Here is a 19,248-nt window from a genome sequence, read left to right on the forward strand (position 1 = left end):
AAGCGGAGGGGTGTTTGCTACGAGATTAGCCGCGATATTCCTGAGTGCTGCGGTCATGGGTCGCTGTCATTTTCTTCTCAGTATTTTTCAGTATTGCCCAGAGTGTTTTTATAACAAAGCAGTTATTCTGTGTACAATCAGAATAGAAAGAGTAATGACTGCTAGGAAAGACAAGACCAGAGCGCAGGGAGTTCGGGTGGGGCTGGTGCCTACCGTTGACCCCTCCCTGCCATCTCCCTCGCCCAGGCGCCCACACCCAGCTGGTCCAGGTGAACGACTCCATGTATGGTTTCATCGGCACAGATGTGGTGCTGCACTGCAGCTTTGCCAACCTGCTGCCCGGCGTGAAGATCACCCAGGTCACATGGCAAAAGGCCACCAATGGCTCCAAGCAAAATGTGGCCATCTACAACCCGGCCATGGGCGTCTCCGTGCTGGCTCCCTACCGCGAGCGCGTGGAGTTCCTGCGGCCCTCCTTCATGGATGGCACCATCCGCCTCTCCCACCTGGAGCTGGAGGACGAGGGTGTCTACATCTGCGAGTTTGCCACCTTCCCTGCTGGCAATCGCGAGAGCCAGCTTAATCTGACTGTGATGGGTAAGCTGGCCAACCCCTCCCTCCCTGCTTGTGCACAGGCCTGTGGCCTGGGGGCATGGCCATCCTTGGTGTGCATTTCAATGGCCCCAGACATTCTGCTTCTGTTGGCAAGCTCTAGGCGTGGCACTGCCAGTCCCACTAGCCAGGCCGCCCCACAGTTCACTAGGGACTTGGGGCAGGGCGCTCGCTTTGGACAGAGCTAGGATCAGTAGTCAGGTGTAGCCCCACTATGGAGCGATTTGTGGGTGGCCAGGAGGCATGCAGAAGCATCAGATAGCATGGTAAGGAGAAGGGCTGCTTGAGCCATTTGCCTTGAGCATGACAAGACTCCAAGAAGGCCTGCCCACGACAGAAGGGGGTGCAGATTGTAGAGCGGGAGGCAGACACACGGAGTCCCTGCGAGAAGTGCTAGGAGGGGCTTCGGTGAAGCACAGCTGACGGGGAGGGTCCAGGCAGCCTGAAGCAAGCCTGGCAGGTGCATACCCTCCTGGGCCTCGGCACCTTTGCCCGGGCAGTAGAGCCAGTCCCATGGCTCTCTCTGGTTCCCCACAGCCAAGCCCACCAACTGGATAGAGGGCACCCAGGCGGTGCTTCGAGCCAAGAAGGGGCGTGACGATAAAGTCCTGGTGGCCACCTGCACCTCGGCCAACGGGAAGCCACCCAGTGTGGTGTCCTGGGAAACACGGCTGAAGGGCGAGGCAGAGTACCAGGAGATTCGGAACCCCAACGGCACAGTGACTGTCATCAGCCGCTACCGCCTGGTGCCTAACCGGGAGGCCCACCAGCAGCCCCTGGCCTGCATCGTCAACTACCACCTGGACCGCTTCCGGGAGAGCATCACCGTCAACGTGCAGTGTGAGCAGGGCGGGAGCAGGCGGGGGCCTGGGATGGGCACTGCTATCCCCCCCCCAGCCCCACTCTCACAGGCCTCCCTTCTCGTCTCCGGTCACCCTCCCGCCCCCTTTCTTCCCTCACCCCCATTCCTTCCTTCTCCCCCCTCTTTCTCCGCCCTCTCTTTCTGGGGGCGCTCTGTCGTCCCCTCCTCTCTTCCCCATCGCCTCCCTTTGCTCACCCTCTCTCCTCCTTCCTTCTTCCCCTTGCTGCTTCTGTGCCCTTTACCATCCCACTCACTCTTCCCCCTCTTCTGGCTGTTTCCACGTCACTGCCAACTCCATCCCTTTGCTGTCCGAGATCCCCTTGCCCCAAGTCCTGCTCTCCTGACCTCGTTCTTTGCAAACATCATCCCTTGGCCACAGATGAGCCTGAGGTGACCATCGAAGGGTATGATGGGAATTGGTACCTGCAGCGGATGGATGTGAAGCTCACCTGCAAAGCTGATGCTAACCCCCCCGCCACTGAGTACCACTGGACCACGTGAGTGCTGTGGGGCTGGCCGGTCACCTTGCAAGTTACCTTGCTAGTCACAGAGAGGCCCCCACCCAACCTCCAGGAGCCTTGGCCAGAGAGGAAGTTAGTGTCTAGGCTCAGGTTTCTCCGTGAGAAGGGGAGGGGCCGTGAGAGACCACGCACCATACACCCTCACTGTGTTGACAGTGTCAGGGTCAGTGGGACAAACCGTTCTTCCAGAGGGGGGTTACCTTGTGATCTGCTTCCCTTCTGCTCCCTAATAATTTTGTCATTGTCCATTGGTGATTCAGTTTGACTCACTGCCCCTCCTGCCCCCAGTATTTATTTTTATCAAGGTGTCCCCAGGGAAGCTGGCTTTCTGAAGCCTTCTAGATCTTTCTTTGTTCCTATTCCTGCCCTCCAACACCCCGATATCCTCAGGGAGGAAGCAGCAGTCAGTCCAGAATACCTGTGTTCATAGAGCGCTCACTCCATGTCCCATCATTCTGTCGTTGGCCTCACGGTCTTTAGGCCTGGCCTTAAAGGGTTCTGTCTCCCCTCCAGCCAGCGCTGATGGCTAAAGCCAAAGTTCTTCCCAGAGAAGGGCTGGATGGAGTGCACAGAGAGATGGGCATAGGTGAAGCCAAGGAGAGACTTGGCATGGTGCTCAGAAGACAGCTGTCTAGATTATACGTACACTCTTTTCCCCAGGAAGTAGAGGGCACCAGATACCCTGGCTACTGCCCTCTACTCCCTAGAACCAGAAGTGCTTCTGAATGTGTGAGTGGGCAGGGCCTGCTGGCCAACTTCAGCTCTGTGGACCAAGGACCTGCTAAGTCCCACAAAACAGTTGCTTTGTGTCACTGGTGATCAGGAGGAAGGAAGCAAGTTTCCTATGTTCTGGAAACTTCAGGATGCTCCCGACATAAAAAAGGCCTGTGACATGCCCAGCAAGAACATAAGATAGTGAAATGGAGCAATTCCCAAGCATGGGTCACATCTCATTGCCTGAGTAGCTTGTTAAAATACAGATTCCCAGGCCCTGGCCCCAGTGGTCCAGCTTCAGTAGATTTGGAGTTAGAACCCAGACATCTGTGTGGTTAACCAGCTATGCAGGAAACCAGGATCAACAACCCGGAACTCGAGTCTTAGAAAGAGCACTGTGCCAAGAGTCCAAAGATCTGGCTGGAGCTCCAGTTCTGCGCTTACCAGCTGTGTTTCCTTGGCCTCAAACCTCAGGCTCCTCACCTGTTAAGTGCAGCCATATCTACCTGTCTTGTCTGCATATTGGGGCCGCAGTGACCAGTGTGAAATGCTGAATAATATAAAGCTGCCAAATCCAAGAAATTGTTTCTGCTGTTACTGTTTTTACTCCTTCCAAGACACACCCTACCTGTTAACTCAGAAGAAGGGCTGGTGGGTGTGGAGCCAGGTGGGTGACACAGGAGCGTCCCAATCCTCTGCGTGTCTCCCAACCCCTGCAGGCTGAATGGCTCTCTCCCCAAGGGCGTGGAGGCCCAGAACAGAACACTTTTCTTCAGGGGACCTATCAACTATAGCCTGACAGGGACCTACGTCTGCAAGGCCACCAACCCCATCGGCACCCGCTCAGGCCAGGTGGAGGTCAACATCACAGGTAGGAAGCTGCACCCTTCCCTGCTTCTCCCCACCCACTGCTTCCTCGGCAGCCGATGCCCCCACCTTTGGGTTGTTTTGTTGCAGGAAGCTTGTGTCTCCCTTTCCCGTGTCTCTCACTCTCCCTTGAACACTGCCCACTGGCCTAGCTTTGCCTTTCTCTTTCCTCTGTTCAAGGCTGTGTGTGCGACAGCCAGGGTGACCCCGTCGGGCGCAGGAAGTAAGCGCTGTGTACAGCACCGCTGTTTGAGTGGGGTGAGAGCCTGCCCGCGGGTCTGCTGGCAGAAGCCACGGTGTGATGCTGGCTGGGGGGTTCAGGTGGAGCTCATCTCCTCCAAGCCCTGCCTCTGCTCAGGAGGCTCTCGGTGCTGGAGAGGAGGCTGGCCGCAGCAGGGACCCCGAGGGACAGCAAGGAGAAGCCCAGAGCCGCGGCGGTTGGTGCGCCGCCACTGAATCGCTGTTTCCCAGCGTTTTTCTCCGTCAGTGCCCATGAGGAGGCTCCGCCACCGGACCTTTCAGGGCAAAGGGAAGACACAGGCCAGGACGTTCTGGAGACGTCACATGGGACCAGGAAGGAGCATGGGCTTCAATGTCAGGAAGCGGGACTCTGGACAAGCCCTCACCTGTAAAATGGGGATAATATGAGGTGCCTTGGAGGGTCAGATTTATACATAATGTAGCCAAGTACTTAGCGCAGACCTGCCTGCTGGTAAGTGGCCCCCGCTCTGTGATTGCCGTGACCCCGCATTAGCATTATTAAGGGAAAGGTGAAAACAAGGCAGTAGTGGGGTAAAGTGCCACCAAGGCTTCGCCACGGGAACAGGGATGTCTGGTGTGCACCCCAGCGAGGTGCAGGATGAGAAGCAGCAGGAAGAACCCCCAAGACCAAGTGGCCGCATGCCGCGGCGGACAGGAAGTGGCCTCAGGGTGTGTCTCATGTATAGGAGGGAGCCTCGGGAAGTTGGGCCGGGCTCAGGGACAGCAAGTGGGGCAGAGCTTCCTGGGCTTCAGGTGCGGGGCTTGGGCGGGCTCTGAGGGTCCATCAGTGCTGAGCCCGTAGGAGCAGGAGACCTCATCTGTGGGTCTACTCAAGGCCCCGCTGCAGAAAAAGCAGCCAGGACTGTGCAGGGGCTGCTCTCAGCCAGCCTCGGGGCCGCCTGTCACCTCCCTGGGGGCTGGCCTTCAGGCTGCTTAAGGGACCGGAAGTGTTAGAGGCCGAACCTGGAGAAGCTGAGGCAGCCCCTCCCCCAGGCGAGGGTTTAGGGTTCCCAAAGGGTGGCAAAGAAGGGAGGGCCACAGCCATACACTTCTCCCTTCCTGGGGAAAGTTTGAGCAAAGCTCAGTGAGAGCCTTATAGGCTCCTGAGCTCTGGCCCTGGGCCGGGGGGCAGACAAGAGTGAGGAGGAATCATAAGGGAGTGTGACACCCCAGAGGGAGGCCTGCCGTGTGAGTGGTACAGACTTGGCCTGAGAGTGTTCACATACGGGCTCTTCCCGGCTGTGTGGCCTTGAACCAGTCCTTCACCTCTGAACCTCAGCATCCTAATCTTTCACCTGGAGATAATCGGGCTTCTTATGATCACACCAGATCCCTATTCCACTGCCTAGCAGATGGCGGGTGCTCCTACCTGGTGGTGCCTTCCCCCAGTGTGGACACCCCTAACCCTGTGTGCTGCATCCCTGCCACCACGAGGCGCCCCAGGAACTGCGGGTTAGAAAGTCAGGGCAGGAGGCCAAGAAACCCAGGAGCAGCTTCCTCCCATTGACCCTATCCCCAGCATGAGTGGACCTGCCAGGGGCCAGGGGCCAGAGGCCCTGCTAGGCTCATGGGGCCTGTGGTGCTGCTCAGCCCCAGATGCAGGGCGACAGGGCGCAGCAGGTGGAGAAGGAGGCAGGACGGCCTCGAGTGCAGGCTGCTCATCAGGACTCACACGGGTCTAGGAGTAGCAGGGAGGCAGGAAGGAGCACTTCTCGGGCCCAGGGACAGAGAAGAGAGGGAAGAAAGGAGAGACCAGCTGTGGAGGTGGCCGTCTCCTGGGGGTCAGGCCTCAAGGCCAGGTAGGATGGGGCTGCCCAGGGCACACAGCATGCCCTCCTGGGCTCCCTGGAGGTACAGAGTGGGACAAGCGTGGTAACTAAGGGTCTTGCATAGGGGGTGGAGGGTAGGGTCCCTGGTGGGGAGCGTGTGGGAGGAAAATGGAAGGACGAGCTTTCTTTCTGTTGGCCAGCAGAGCCTCTGCAGGGCCCTCTAGAGAGAAGCCGTGTGGCAGGTGGGTTGGTTTAGACTGAGCATTTGGGGGGCTTTGTGGATGGCCCTGGGGACCAGGGAGGGGCTGCACAGTGAGGGTTTCCTAGGGGAAACCAGAAGCCTGAGCTGTGGCCATGGGGTGAGAGCAGAGGAGACAAACTCTCCGGAATTTCCATGGGGCCTGGGCCCTCCTGCGTCAGGATCAGTTTCATGGGGTTGTGCCCCTCCCTTCTCCCTGTGTGGGTAATGCTGAGAGTGGGGAGGGGTGCTCAGGGTATGACCTTGATCAGACTAAAGAAGCCAAGTTAGGCAGCATCTCTCCCTGGGACGACTGGGGGTGTCAGGAGGAGAGTGTCCAGGCCACTTTTAGAGCAGGCGAGGAGGCCTGTGGGGTGTACTGGCTGTAGGGTGTCTGTCCCACTGCCCACTTCCCTGAGGGTAACAGGATGTGTCTGTTAGGCAAGGAGTTCTTCAGACCAAGGGTTGGTGGGGCATCAAGGTCTATCTAGAAATGGGGTATGCACCTGTAAGTGTGGGTGGGTGCCTCTGGGCGAGTAACTGTGCCCAGCAGGCAGGTGAGCTACTGCGTGAGTGTGCACATGGGAGCCCCTGGCTGTGCTGTGGGCAGATAGGCCTCTCCCCAGGCAGAGAGCAGTGTACGGGGCCCCTCAGAGGATCCCGTCCCCTCCAGCATGATGAGGCCTGTCTTCTGGTCTGACAGATGCACAGCTGCTGTAGCTGCAGGAAGAGGAGGGTGGCTTCCCAGAGTTTGACCCCAGCCTCCCCACTGACCCTGGGCCCACCGCACTGCATGCTAGGTGTAGTTTGCAGCCTCCCAGCCCAATCTATGATGCCTGAGCACTTCCTGCCCACCTGTGATGGTTTTAGAAGGAAGGCCAAGCATTCTCTTTGATCCCAAGCCTCCTCTAGGTCTTAGATCCAGACTATAAACCCTAACCCTTCCCTCTACCTCAAATCCATCCAAAGCCCCAACTATAGTCTACCTGCCTCAGTCAGGAAACTGGGGCCCTGAGGAATGCAGAGCCTACTGCCCCAGAGGAGAGGTGCAACCAGCCAGGAATGGAGGCCAAGCTGCCCCCTTTGTAAGAGGATATGAGGGGTGCAGGCTGGACCCAGCCAGCAAACACAAGTGACCCGCGCTCAGCCCTTTTCTCCCCTCCCAGCTGCCACTATTGAGGCTGTCCGTGCTCCTGGCACAAAGATGAAGACAGGAGCTCCCACCGCCAGATGTGACAGCTGGAGGCACAGAGCGGGAGGGGTGGGTTTTCCATTCCACACCTTAATTAGGCCCAATAGCTGCGGCTTTCCTCTGCACCCTCACGCAGCATCCTTACTCTGAAGTCTGCTGTGCCGGGAGGCCCTTAGCCGCTCTTCCTCTACACAGGCCTGGTCCTAACGTAGCCAAAACAACCAGGGTTCCCTTTTGTCCAAAAAGCTCCCTAGGGTAGAATAAACCTCATTAGGGCTAGAAAAAATAAAGTTAAGCAGTAGAGCCTAGAAGGGAAAGAGACCCAGTATCATCTGTCCCCAAGCCACCACCTCTCTCCTCCCATCCCTGCTCCCATGAAATGAGGTCCACAGAGCATGCACTTACTTGAGGGTCACCTGAATATCTGTTCTTTCTAGATCAAGGCTCACCTGTAAGACATAACCTTGCCTTTATATAATTCATTCAACTGGTTCTTGAACTCCAGCCACATGCCAGGTAGCCTAGGTGCGTGGGGATACATCACTGAGCCAAACAAAGTCCCTGTCTCTGTGGAACTTACCTTCTAACACAGAACAGCAACAAGCAATAGATAAAATACATTTGAAAAGTTGTGTAGTCATTTTGAAGGTGATCTGGAGAAAAGAAGAGCAGGATAACGGGGTCCCAAGGGCTGGGGGGGTCATGAGCTGCAACTTTAAATAGGGTAGTCAGGGAAGGCCTCAGTGAGAAGGGACATTTGTGCCAAGCCCTGAAGAGGTGAGGGAGTGACCATGGGACCCTGGGGGAGGAGCCTTCCAGGGCAGCAGAGCAGCCACAGCAGAGTCCCTGAGAGCACCTGGGTTGGAGAAGACAGGAGATGCACTCGGGTGGAGGTCAGAGGTTCCCCAACCTCACAGCATCTGTGGCTCTGAAAATAGTCTAAAGGAAATGAGTGGCACTGGGGAAGACAGTTGCCGATTGCGATAATCCAGGTGAGAGGTGGTGGTGGCTCAGGTCCTGGTGGTGGTGATGGTAGGAAGAGGTCAGGATCTAGATTTACTTTGGATTCAAATGTACAGATTAGTTTGGGACACCAGCCACTCTCATGAAGCAGGCAGTACTGTAAATTCTACCATATTGTGGTTCGTGGGGTCCAAGAAATTCAATCTTGTCAAGTAAAGTGTAGGAGAGCTTTCTTTTTCATTGGGCCTCTGCCGCTGCAGACAGAATGAAAGTAACTGTAGTGGAACTTACACTGTATACAACTGTAACACACTAAATTGAGCTGATCCCAGTTACCACGAGGCTGCCACTCCCTCAGCCTCTCATCGTTGCTGCAGAAGAGAGGAGCCTGAGCAGCTTGAACGCTGGCAGAAGGACTGGGGCCAGTCATGGCCAGTGTGCATTTATTGCAGGGTGTTTATCACAGGCTCTACTATAATATGTCAGCATAGGATAAATGGAATAGAATCAGCTGTTGTTTATACGAGAATGAGACATGCAGACCATTGGTACGTAAAAATTCTAAAGAACAAAGGTAAGTGGGAGCTGGAGGAGAGCAGGCTGCTCAAGGAAGGGCTAGAGGAACTGAGGCAGGCAGAGGGCTGAGCGGGGCATTCCTGGCGGACAGACAGCTCGAGCCGATGCAGCGGACAGCCACGTGGACAGCAAGGACAGCTCGAGCCAAACCCAAGATCAAGCCACACGATGGAAGCTCTGAAGACCAGGCCGCATATGTGACAGGTAGTAAGGAAGTCAGGACTCGTCTTGAGAAAAGGAGGGTGGGGTCTGAGCAGTGAGAAATAAGCTTGGTGGTTGGGGGGGCATGGCTAACAAGGGGCAGAGACCCAATGGAGGGGGGAAATTCCAGAACCAGCACCACAGTGAAACCTGTCGTAAGCGATGAGATGTTGGGTAGAAAGAGGCAACACGATCTGGTCACAGATTTTGATCCCAGGGGGTAAAGGACGAGCCAAAGATAAGTGAAGGTCTAAGCTGGGGGAGTGGCACATGGTGCTAGGGGCTGTGGTGTGAACGGAGACGGTGGGACAGATGGGCTGAGACGGTGGAGAGAATTCCCAAGTGTTTAACCCCAGTGTTTTGCTGACCCTTTGAGCCAATGGCTGTGGTTCCACATTTTGGGAAATACTGCCTGAGAGCCCTTTGGAGATAAAGCCCGGAGTTGGTGAGAGCTGGTACCTGACATGTTGGGAGAGCCAGCAGAATAAAGGTAACTCATGACCCCAGACCAAGTCTGTCACTAGGAAAGAAAGCAGAGGGTAAGGGCTGAAGGTCCAAAGATAGAGTCTTCAGCCAGGAGGCCGGAGCAGAGTGAAGGTCCCAGCAGTGCGGTCAGAGACAGCCCTCGGGAGGAAAGCCACGGGCGAGGAATCCCTGCATTAGCAGGCGAGAGAAGCCCTTCTAACTCCTGGCCACGGTGCTCCTCCTGCTCTTCGAGGCACCTCTGCCAGTGCCCTGGATGTCTGCACACTGCTTTGTCTCTGAGAGGGCCATTTGGTTCCCCACTAGGCTGTGAGTTTCTCAAACCCTGTGACTACTAGCAAAGTTGATGCTCAGTACATGTTTGCTGATCGTGTAGGTGGACAGATGGGTGAGTGGATGGGTAGATGGGTGGATGAGTGGGTGGGTGGATGGACAGGTGGGTGGAAGAGTGGATGGTGGGCAGGTGGATGGACGGATGGACGGACGGACGGACGGGTGGATGGAAAGATGACTGGATGAGTGGATCAGGTAAAGCGAGGAGAGCATTCCAGTAGGGTTGGGAACTAAAGAGGTGGCAGGCAGGTGGGAGTTACAGAAGAGGCCAGCTACCTCTTGAGTTCCCCTTGTGGAGGCAGCTCTCCCCTGGTGGGGAGCAGGTGTGCAGCCCTTTTCAAGGCAGGAAGATGAGACCTGGTGGACCAGAACCTTGAGGCTCCAGACATCCTGTTCTGGAAGCAGGCAGTGAGGACGAACATTCGATAAATAATTATTATTGGGCAGCCACTGGGGACCTGCACTGAGGACACAGTGGTGACAGTGGAACACTGAGTCTTCAGTGGTTGAGCTCTCTGCCAACTCCTGGCTGTGGAGGGGCCAGAAACAGGAGTGTCTGGGTGGCCCGGCTCAGTCATATGAGTGAGCAAATCACCCCCCCTTCTTTGGCCCCACTGTTTCCATTAGCCCTTCCAGCCTGAACCCCTGGAAGGATTTTTCTCCTCTAGACTCTGTGCACTGCTCCTCCCTGCGCAGACACCACCATGCACTCCTGCACACATGGGCCTGCCCCACCTCTGGAGAAGGAAATGTCTCATAGGAGGGGCAGGATTCCCTCGCAGTGGGTGTGGCTGATCAGGGAGTGAGCAGGCAGAAACTGATTCCCAAAGGCTAGGACATAAGCCCACATCAACCCTTTACCTGAAGAGAGGAGGGAGGGATGAGAGCAGAGGCCCAGAGCCTCCAGGTTTGCCTGGACCTGCCCCTCTGCTCCTCCCGACTGTGGCCGTGGTCTCCGGTGCCACCCTGTGGTGGTGCTGAGAAGCGCCTCCTTCAGCCTCTCCTTGGCCCCCTTTGACCTCTGGCCAGGCGCCACTGGCAAAGAAAGTCACCCACTCAGCCTTCTCTTCCTGTCTCCTCTTTTCACCTTTCCTGCCTTCTTGTTCCCGCTCTTTCCTTAGTGTGAACATATTTGTACACACTCATCACATCAGCACAGGCATGTGGGCCGTGAGCATGAGGGGTGTGTCCCCATGGCCCTCTGTCTGTGTGTCTTTAGAACACGCTCGAGTGCTCTCGAGATGTTTCTATACATCCATGCGTAGCAGCTTCTGCTGGTGGCCCAGGCTGGTAGCACCCCCAGCCCCCACCTTGCCCTGCAGGGCCAGACCACAGCCCTGGTTTCTGGCACTCACAGGGCATCATGGGGCCCGCACCTGGGAGGCTGTCCTATTCCTTGAACCCTAGGAGCAGATGAGATCAGGTAGCATCCAATGACAAGCAGGTGCTGGGCAGAGGGGCAGTAGTGACACTGGCACAGGCTTGACATGCATGAGAACCAGTGTTGCATCGTTGGCTGGTGGCTTTGGGCAAGTTGTTTGACCTCTCTGCCTCTTCTCACTGTGTGTTAAATGAAATTAATGGCACACCTGCTTCTCAGGGTGTCATGACAGGGACGCATCTCACAAACCCTGGGTCTCTCTGCACTTCTAACGAGAGTGATCTGGGCTGGCACCCATCCAAGGGAAAGTCCGCATGGAGGCTCGGGCTGCACCCAGGCTCTGCTCTCTTCCCACTGCAGCTGCAGTGCTCGGAGGGTGGGCTGCCAAGGAACTGGGGCTGTCCTTGGGCCTTGGGCGCACTTCCTGGCCTTTCCTGCCCTGCCTCCCTCACTCCCTGCCACTGAGCGGACACTGATACTGTCCCCTCCGTGTCTCTTCCTCACCCAGAATTCCCCTACACCCCATCTCCTCCTGAACACGGGCGGCGAGCGGGGCCGGTGCCCACGGCCATCATTGGGGGCGTGGCAGGGAGCATCCTGCTGGTGGTCATCGTGGTCAGTGGGATCGTGGTGGCCCTGCGCCGGCGCCGGCACACCTTCAAGGGCGACTACAGCACCAAGAAGCACGTGTATGGCAACGGCTACAGCAAGGCGGGCATCCCCCAGCACCACCCGCCCATGGCCCAGAACCTGCAGTATCCGGATGACTCCGACGACGAGAAGAAGGCCGGCCCGCTGGGAGGCAGCAGCTACGAGGAGGAGGAGGAGGAGGAGGGCGGCGGAGGGGGCGAGCGCAAGGTGGGAGTCACTCACCCCAAATATGAGGAGGATGCCAAGCGGCCCTACTTCACAGTGGACGAGGCAGAAGTCTGTCAGGACAGCTACGGGGACCGGACTCTGGGCTACCAGTACGACCCTGAGCAGCTGGACTTGGCCGAGAACATGGTTTCTCAGAACGATGGGTCTTTCATTTCCAAGAAGGAGTGGTATGTGTAGTTCCTCCCCAGAGCCTGTCTGTACCCCTTCTCCACCCCACCCGCACGCCCCCCACCTGCCCTCACTGCCTGGTCCTCCAGGGACTCCCAGAGACTCGCCCAGCTGCCCAAAGCCACCTCCCACTCACTCCCCGGGAGCCAGGGAGCCCTGGGCACACCCACCTGGCCTTGTTTGACGCCCTCCCTGCCCCCACTCTCCCCATGGTGTTGTGCTCACTGTGGCTTGGATGTTACTGTACCTCTCCTCCCAGCTACAGCCTCCTGCGCCACGTGCAGGAGCCCCGATCTCGTCTGTGCACCCGGGCATCCATCCCCCAGGATTCAGGGGGCAGCCCTCCCCCACTCCGACACTGGAATCTTTGTTCTCCACTGGGGGTAGGAGGCTGAAGGCCTCCAGGAGAAAGAGCCTCACCCCTAGATGCTGCTCTTTTCCCGCGAAGAGGGAACCCAGCCCCCATGGAGCTGAGCTGACGCGGCCAGGAGACTGAACCTGGTCTAGACAGCAGTTGCCCCAGAGGCAGGGGCGAGCGTGTCTCCCCAGAGCACAGGGCTGCCGGGTGCACCAGGCTGACGGAGCTGCGGCCCCGCCTGGGCCGGAGCGTGTTTTCCTGCGAGGTGGGCTTTGTCTCTGCCCCCTTGTCCCACAGGAAGGAGTGTCCCACCCGACGCCCTTTGTTGCCCTTCTGCTCCCTGAGTGGGGCTCCGGGTGGACTCCGGCCCACACTTCCCACACCTCTGCCGACAGACACGTACCCACATACACACACGACCTTGTCTGCTGCCAACCCCTGGGTCACGTGCCCCCCCGGGCTGGACGCTGCTCACGGCGCGCTCCTCCCCACTCCTGCCCCTTCCCGGTTGGCAGTGGCGCGGCCTGAAGCTTTCCGGGAGGCCGAGACTAGGCCCTGCCGCCCCCACCTAGGATCTCATGCTGGCCTACAGCATGGAAGTCTCTTGGGTTTCTTTCTCATCTGTCGAGTGCTAGCAACTCTTGATTCTCTTGAGCCAGGGTTGGGGTCCCAAAGGGAACCACCTCTAGGCCTTAGAGGCAAGCACGCACCGCTGTGGAGGGCGTGGGAAGGACGCGTGTGGTAGGAGCTCTGAGCTAGTCACAGACTCTGAAGGGTGTGGGTAGCACCCCTCCTGAAGGCCAGAGGGCAAGGGGAGAGGGGAGCAGGGACACCTGCCGCCCGCCGCTGCTTCCTGCTCAGCTGCCCCTGGTCTCTGTTCAGCCTGTGGCATGTGAGAAGCTTTTCCTCATTTGAGTTGTAGGCCTGATATCCTAGCAGTCACCCAAGACTTGGTGTCCCCATCTCTACAGTGGAGGAAGGCCCTCCCCGCCCTCTCAGTTCCCCCAGCTCAAAGTGCCTCAGCCCCTGCATCTGCCCACTCATTGCCCCCACCCCTGGCACTCTAGACAGGAAGACTCTGGGGGGGAGATGCAGTTCATGCCTGCCCATTAGGATCCCCGTTAACTGTTAACTCAGCGCAGGTGTCAGCAGCTCCATGGGATGGCAAGTGTTGGGGGGAGGGGCAGGCCACTGTGCTCCAGGAGCACTAGCCTGCCCTGCCATAGGCTTCCCAAGGGAGCTCCCAGCCCCCCCCCTTATTTCTCCCCTCCCTGGTGCTGCTATTGGACCCCTAGTCAGCTCCTGGCAACCCTGGGCCCGCCAGGTGGGCCCCCCTCACCTGGCCCCTACAGCCCAGGCCCAGCCCAGGCTACCCAGTAGCCACGTAGCAGAAATCTGAAGCCATGGCAGCCCTGGGGCCGCTCCCCCTCTTGGTATTAAGGGTACTGGGTGGAGTTGGGGGAGAAAATTCTGGAGTCTTTCTAGCTACAGGGCAGAGGGGGTGGAGGAGCTGGGCTGCTTCTCCAGGCAGAACCAGTGCACCCAGGGCAGAGGGCCTTTTCCGCAGCATATCACTGCCCCATCCCACCTCATGCCACCGGACTCCTCGGCCTGGTTCCCTTGCCCCAGGCAGGAGGAAATCCCAGGGGCCTGCCTGGTAGAGGCTTTCCCTGTCCCCTTAGAACCATAAGACTGAAAGAATTCCTCCTCCTGTGTCGACCTCACCCTGCACTGCCACCTCTGTTCCTCACTTTGTGATGGACTCAGGAGGCCCCAGCCTGGCCGAAGCACTGAGTCCCCCTTAAGACACTTCCACAGCCTCCCCCCAAGCAAAGCACAAATTGTGGTGCCTGTGCCACATGCATGGGTCATGTGGGAGCTCCTGCCTTGCCGGGAACCCTGTGGCAGCATTCCCGCAGGAAAGCTGCTCCCCAAGGCCGAGAGTGGGCACGAGGCAGGGGTCAGCACTGGGGCCTAGGGAGACGGGGTTTTCTGTACCCCTAATATGTAGGGAGGTGGCCACTGCTGCTGGGCCCACAGCCAGCCAGCTGGCAGAGGGAAGGCATGCCCAGAGGAAGAGGAGGTGTTCTGCTTCTCCATGGCACCAGCATGAGCTGGGCTGCCCTTGATGGGAATGAAATGAACTTGGTATTCGCCGTGCCAAGACCTCCCCATTGTCGCCCTGCCCCTTGTTGCCCTCCCTGTCCTTGCCCACCCTCACCCAGCAGTGCCCCAGTTTCCTTCAGATTTTGATACTGTTCTAATGTGGAACAGAACCATCTGAGTCCCTCCCATGAGAAGGGGGCGCGCATGGGGCACGGACGGGCGCAGACACGGCCTGGCCTGTGCTGGGCAGAGGGGACGGCGCTTTCCCAGCGCTCGGCCCTAGGACAGACTCTCAGGAGCTCCGTCGCCTGGGCCTGGGCCCCTCCGCCAGCCCCTCCGTGTGCCCAGACCACTGGTGCAATATCTTTCTGCCACCCTCAAAGCAGAGGAACCAGGGAATGTTAGGAGGGCACAGCGGCCCACGGGGAGGAGGGGCCTCCTGGGCCTCCTGGGGGCTGCCCTCCAAGTCCCGCTGCCCCCAGAGGCCCTCCCAGGGAGCAGCCGGGGCCTCTCCCAGGCCCCACAGCCACAGGCGCCCAGGGGAGGCTTCTGAGGCCCCGCTGCCCCCGGTGCTTCTGCTCCTCTACTGCCGTAAGGAAGAAAATGGTGTTTTTTTGTATAAATGAAAAAATCCAGCAGAGGCTGCCATCCTCGCCTCTGAGCACGATGCACAAGCTTTGCCTCAGTTTCTTTGTCGCCATTTTAATCTCTGGTCCAGGAATGGCCCCGCAGATTCTCCTGGTCTCCTGGGGGTGTTTGCAGCACCCTCTTTTACTTGTATTAAAAAAGAAAAATAATGGGTTGAAAAATGTACTGAGGAAAAAATGTACTTTTTATAATAAAGTGTTTAAAATAATGTTGGTTGCCTTGTGTCACTCTGCTCCCTGGAGTGGGGACAGACTAAGCGGGGCCTGCCCAGCACCCCAGTGGGGGAAAGGAGCCCTCACCCCACGTCCAGATTCCAGTTCCAGGGCTGTGATGCCGAGATCTGCGGGAGCTCCCATGCCTAAGCCGAAGGAACCCCAACCTGCCATCTGGCAAGAGCCCCCAGGGAGAAGGAGAGGGTCCAGCCTGGGCCCTCGTTGCCATTGAACTGTCTTCCATACAAAGAAGTCTAAATAGCAGCATCTGGAGGGCTTGGCCTGTGCGGCGGGGGCAGGGAGGCCCTTCAGTACGTGTGTCCTGGGAGGTTGGGGCTGACAGTGGAGAGGGAGGGCCCTGGGCTGAGTCCTCTGCCCTCCTGAGTTCAGGAGCCTCCTGCCCCAGAGCTGCCCAGCTCCTGCTGAGGACGTCAGTCCCCACTCCCGCCGTCCTGCTTCTTCCTACCAAATCCCCCCCCCCCCCAGTGGCTGTTGTGTTAGATCCCTCAGGACAGGTAAGAGATGGAAGCTTTATCTGTTCTGAGGATGCTGCCAGGCCCCACCCCCTGCAAGCTCTCTCTGAGACCCGGCCCCCCACCCCTCCAAGGGGCTGGCTGCAGGGAAGTTCTTGCAGTTCCTTAGTTACCTCCCCCAGCAATCCTGCACCATCTGCTTCCCATCTCCTGGACTGGAATGCAGGACAAATCGATGCTGGGGTGGGAGCAGCAGGGGCTTCAGTCACTGCCCTCTCCCAACCACCCCAGCAGCATTTCCTTTCACTGGAATTCACACCATACACCTCTGAGAAAAGGGGGTTGGAAGCCGCTGTTGGAAGCCAAGGTGGCTGCCTAGCGGAAAGCCCTGCCCGTATGGGGCAAGGCCACACTCTGCACCTGGTCTGGGACAGGATGAAGAGCCCGGCAGGCGCAGTCAGGCGTGGGGAAGTCAGCAGCTGCTGGCCACTGGCTGGGCTTCTCCAGCACCCTGCACTGTGTAGATGTTGACACTCAAATGAGATGCAGATTGGTTAAATAGTTACTTCCTCAGTTTTCCAGGCTGTCCGTTTAAATTAATTTTTAATTTGCACAGGCAATAAACGCTAATTACATTATTAATATATTGGAAAAGAGCAGTGGACAGAACGTCCTAATTGGCATTTAACTAGAGCGTTCCAGCAAATTAACTAAGACTTTCTCCAGCAGTGGAAGGATGGCAAGCCAATTAGTCCCAGGCACAGCCTCTTGGGCTGGAAAAGCTAGGCCGGGCCCCTTCCCCCGGGACCCAGGAGTGCAGGCACACCCAGCTTCTAGCTGAGCCAAGCTTAGGAAGAACTTTCTGCAACTTAGGCTCCTTCCACTCAAATCTCAACCCTTGTCCCCAGCCTCCCACTCAACCCTCAACAGAGCAGATGACCAAACGCTGGGTGGCCTGGAGACGGGACCCACCTGAGATGTACCCACCATCACCCCACCTCGGCTGTGGGCCCAGGACTAAGCTGGCTGGGCGGTCAGAGCTCTCCTCTCTATACTATGGAGGCTCCTCTCCCATCGTCCTTACCTTGCCCCCTCTGGTTGCAGAGGGTTAAGGGAATGAACTTGATGAATTGAGAGATTCATTTATCCACTTACACAAGCACTCATTCACTTGGTCACCCTTGGCCAGACACTGTGTGATACTGTGATGGTCCCACCCAGAGTCCCTACTCTTAAAGAATTCAGATCCTCCAAGAGCCTCAAATTCCAGCCAGTGGCATGCTGGGCCGGGCTGACGCTAAGCTGTGTGTAAAGCGCTTGGTAGCACAGAACAGGAATGGCTGCTTCTGTTTGGGAAGGTCGGAGAGGTTTGATGGATGAGGTGACATTTCCCCTGGGCCTTGAAGGATATATAGGAATTCTTCAGACCAGAGGTGTGTTAAGAGTATTCCAGGCCAATTGAGAATTTAGCATCTTATATTAGTTCTAAAAGAGATTATCCAAGGGTGCCAAATATATGATGACAGAAGATGATTTGACTTTGGGTGGTGGGTACACAGAGCAATATACAGATCATGAATCAAAGAAATGTATACTTGAAAGCTATATGACCCTTTTGACCAGTGTCACCCCAATAAATCTAATTTAAAAATAAATAAAAAGTAAAAGATATCAGTCTAATCCAACATGCTCATCTGGCACGTGAATTGAATGAAGCCTACAGAGGACACTTAAGGTCTGGCAACCAAACCATCAGAAAGCATGTTCCAAACATGCCCAAGGGCAGGGCATGTCCTGAGCAGTAGGAAGGGGGGAATCTGGCGGAAGGGGGTAGCACTATTGTAGGTGTCAGGAACAGCGCTTAGTGTTAGGCTAGTGGGGTCACACCTTCACTGTGGGTTCAGCAACCTCAGACCTGGGTTCAGCAACCTCAGTACTTGGGTTCTGGCTAGGAAAGAATTCAGAGCCAAGACCCGAACTATAAGAGAACATTTTTTTGGTAAATCACAGAGGTGGAAGAAGTAATTCCTAGAAGAAATGGGCTAAAGAAACAAGTTATAGAGGCAAAGGAAGGGCCCTTGGAGCTTGGGAGTGAGGAAGGTAATGGTAATGTGCCTGGGGTGGGGGGGGCACAAGCTAATACCAGGAGGGAAAGCACACTGGGTCTTCCGTCCTAAGGATTTTAAGCGTGGAGACCTTAGGGAAGGACCCAGGGAAAGATCTCAATAGAATATTCAGCAGCTTTCCAGGTGTGACCTTTCAGGCTTGTGGTCTCCGCTGACTGATTGGCCAGCGCTAGGGCACACCATCTAATGCAGCTGCTCCTGAGGTCAGACGTAGCTGGTTTTGTTGCTTTTCTGGGCCTGGAGCTAGAATACAACCGAGGCCTAGATGCTATCTCTAGGGAGGAAAGGTCAGGGGGTCCAAACCACATATATGCTAGGGGAGGAAGGGCCACCCTGGGGGTGAAGTCCTACCCGACAATTGTCCTTGCTAAGCATCCAGGACTTCCCATCCTGGTGACCTTCTGTCCCTGGCCCATCTCCTTGCTCTGCTCATGTCTGTCTAACTGCCCACCACATCCTCAAGGGTCTTGGCTCTGAATTCTTTCAGAGGAAAAGGGTGCAGGGTCTCTTCTGTAACTGCTTCCTGCTGAAAGAGGGTGATGTTTTCCTTCAGAGCCAAGAGATACTTGCTCCGTCAGAGGGACAATGAGGACCGGGCACAGGAGCTGGTGATGGTGTCAGAGGTGGTTTTCCCTGAGTGTAAGTAGGCCTTGTAACCTGGTGGAGACAAACTGTTATAGATCTTAGTATTATTGGGGCAAAACTTAGAACATCAAGAATTATAAAAAATGGTCTGGTGGAAGGCAAAAGTGTTTTTAGTTCTTAAAAATTCCAAGTCAAAGGACAGGAGAAAAATGAAACATTCGTTTGGAGGGTGGTATCCAATATAAATTCAGGACCCAGTTCAACTCATAGGTGAAAAATAAAACTTTGAAGACAATTTTATTTGAATCAGAGTCTAATAATCACAAATGTGTATTATATAGTCTATTGAAACACATTTTCCCCCTAAAATCACCCTCATTTATATTAAAGAGCCAAATTAAGACCAATTTATTTACTGTATTAAGTCTACTTTCAATTTGGCCTGGTTATTTGCATAAATACAGTAAGAGTAGCAATTGGTCATATAGGCTTTTAAAAAATCTGCTTTGATAGAATCCCAAGACTGAGTTTAATTAGCCCTCAGGGCAAAGAAGCTGAGCCACCTGGTTGCCATCAGGTTTGCTTGCAGTACCTATAAACTTGGGTGAATTCCTCAAGTTCTTGAGGTTCCCAAAATGTTTTGAGGCTCCTTCTTTGCCATCTCTCAGGAAAGCAAACTTTGTTCCGTACCTGGAAAGACTGTCATGAACCATGTAATCT

The 19,248-nt window shown here is 56.2% G+C and overlaps 1 protein-coding gene across 1 annotated transcript in view; it reads left to right on the top strand.

Annotated features, from left to right (window-relative positions):
* Positions 1-15,340, top strand: part of NECTIN1 (nectin cell adhesion molecule 1) — a 63,185-nt gene extending 47,845 nt beyond the window's left edge. The window contains exons 2-6 of the mRNA XM_081155595.1: positions 247-597; positions 1,150-1,452; positions 1,854-1,971; positions 3,429-3,580; positions 11,482-15,340. Coding sequence (XP_081011721.1) covers positions 247-597; positions 1,150-1,452; positions 1,854-1,971; positions 3,429-3,580; positions 11,482-12,029 — 1,472 coding nt within the window. The 3' untranslated portion in view covers positions 12,030-15,340. The remainder of the gene's footprint in view (positions 1-246; positions 598-1,149; positions 1,453-1,853; positions 1,972-3,428; positions 3,581-11,481) is intronic.
* Positions 15,341-19,248: the final 3,908 nt, after the last annotated feature.

The sequence above is a fragment of the Miniopterus schreibersii genome (assembly GCF_964146895.1).
Source record: "Miniopterus schreibersii genome assembly, chromosome: 12".
In the NCBI taxonomy this organism is placed as follows: Eukaryota; Metazoa; Chordata; class Mammalia; order Chiroptera; family Miniopteridae; genus Miniopterus; species Miniopterus schreibersii.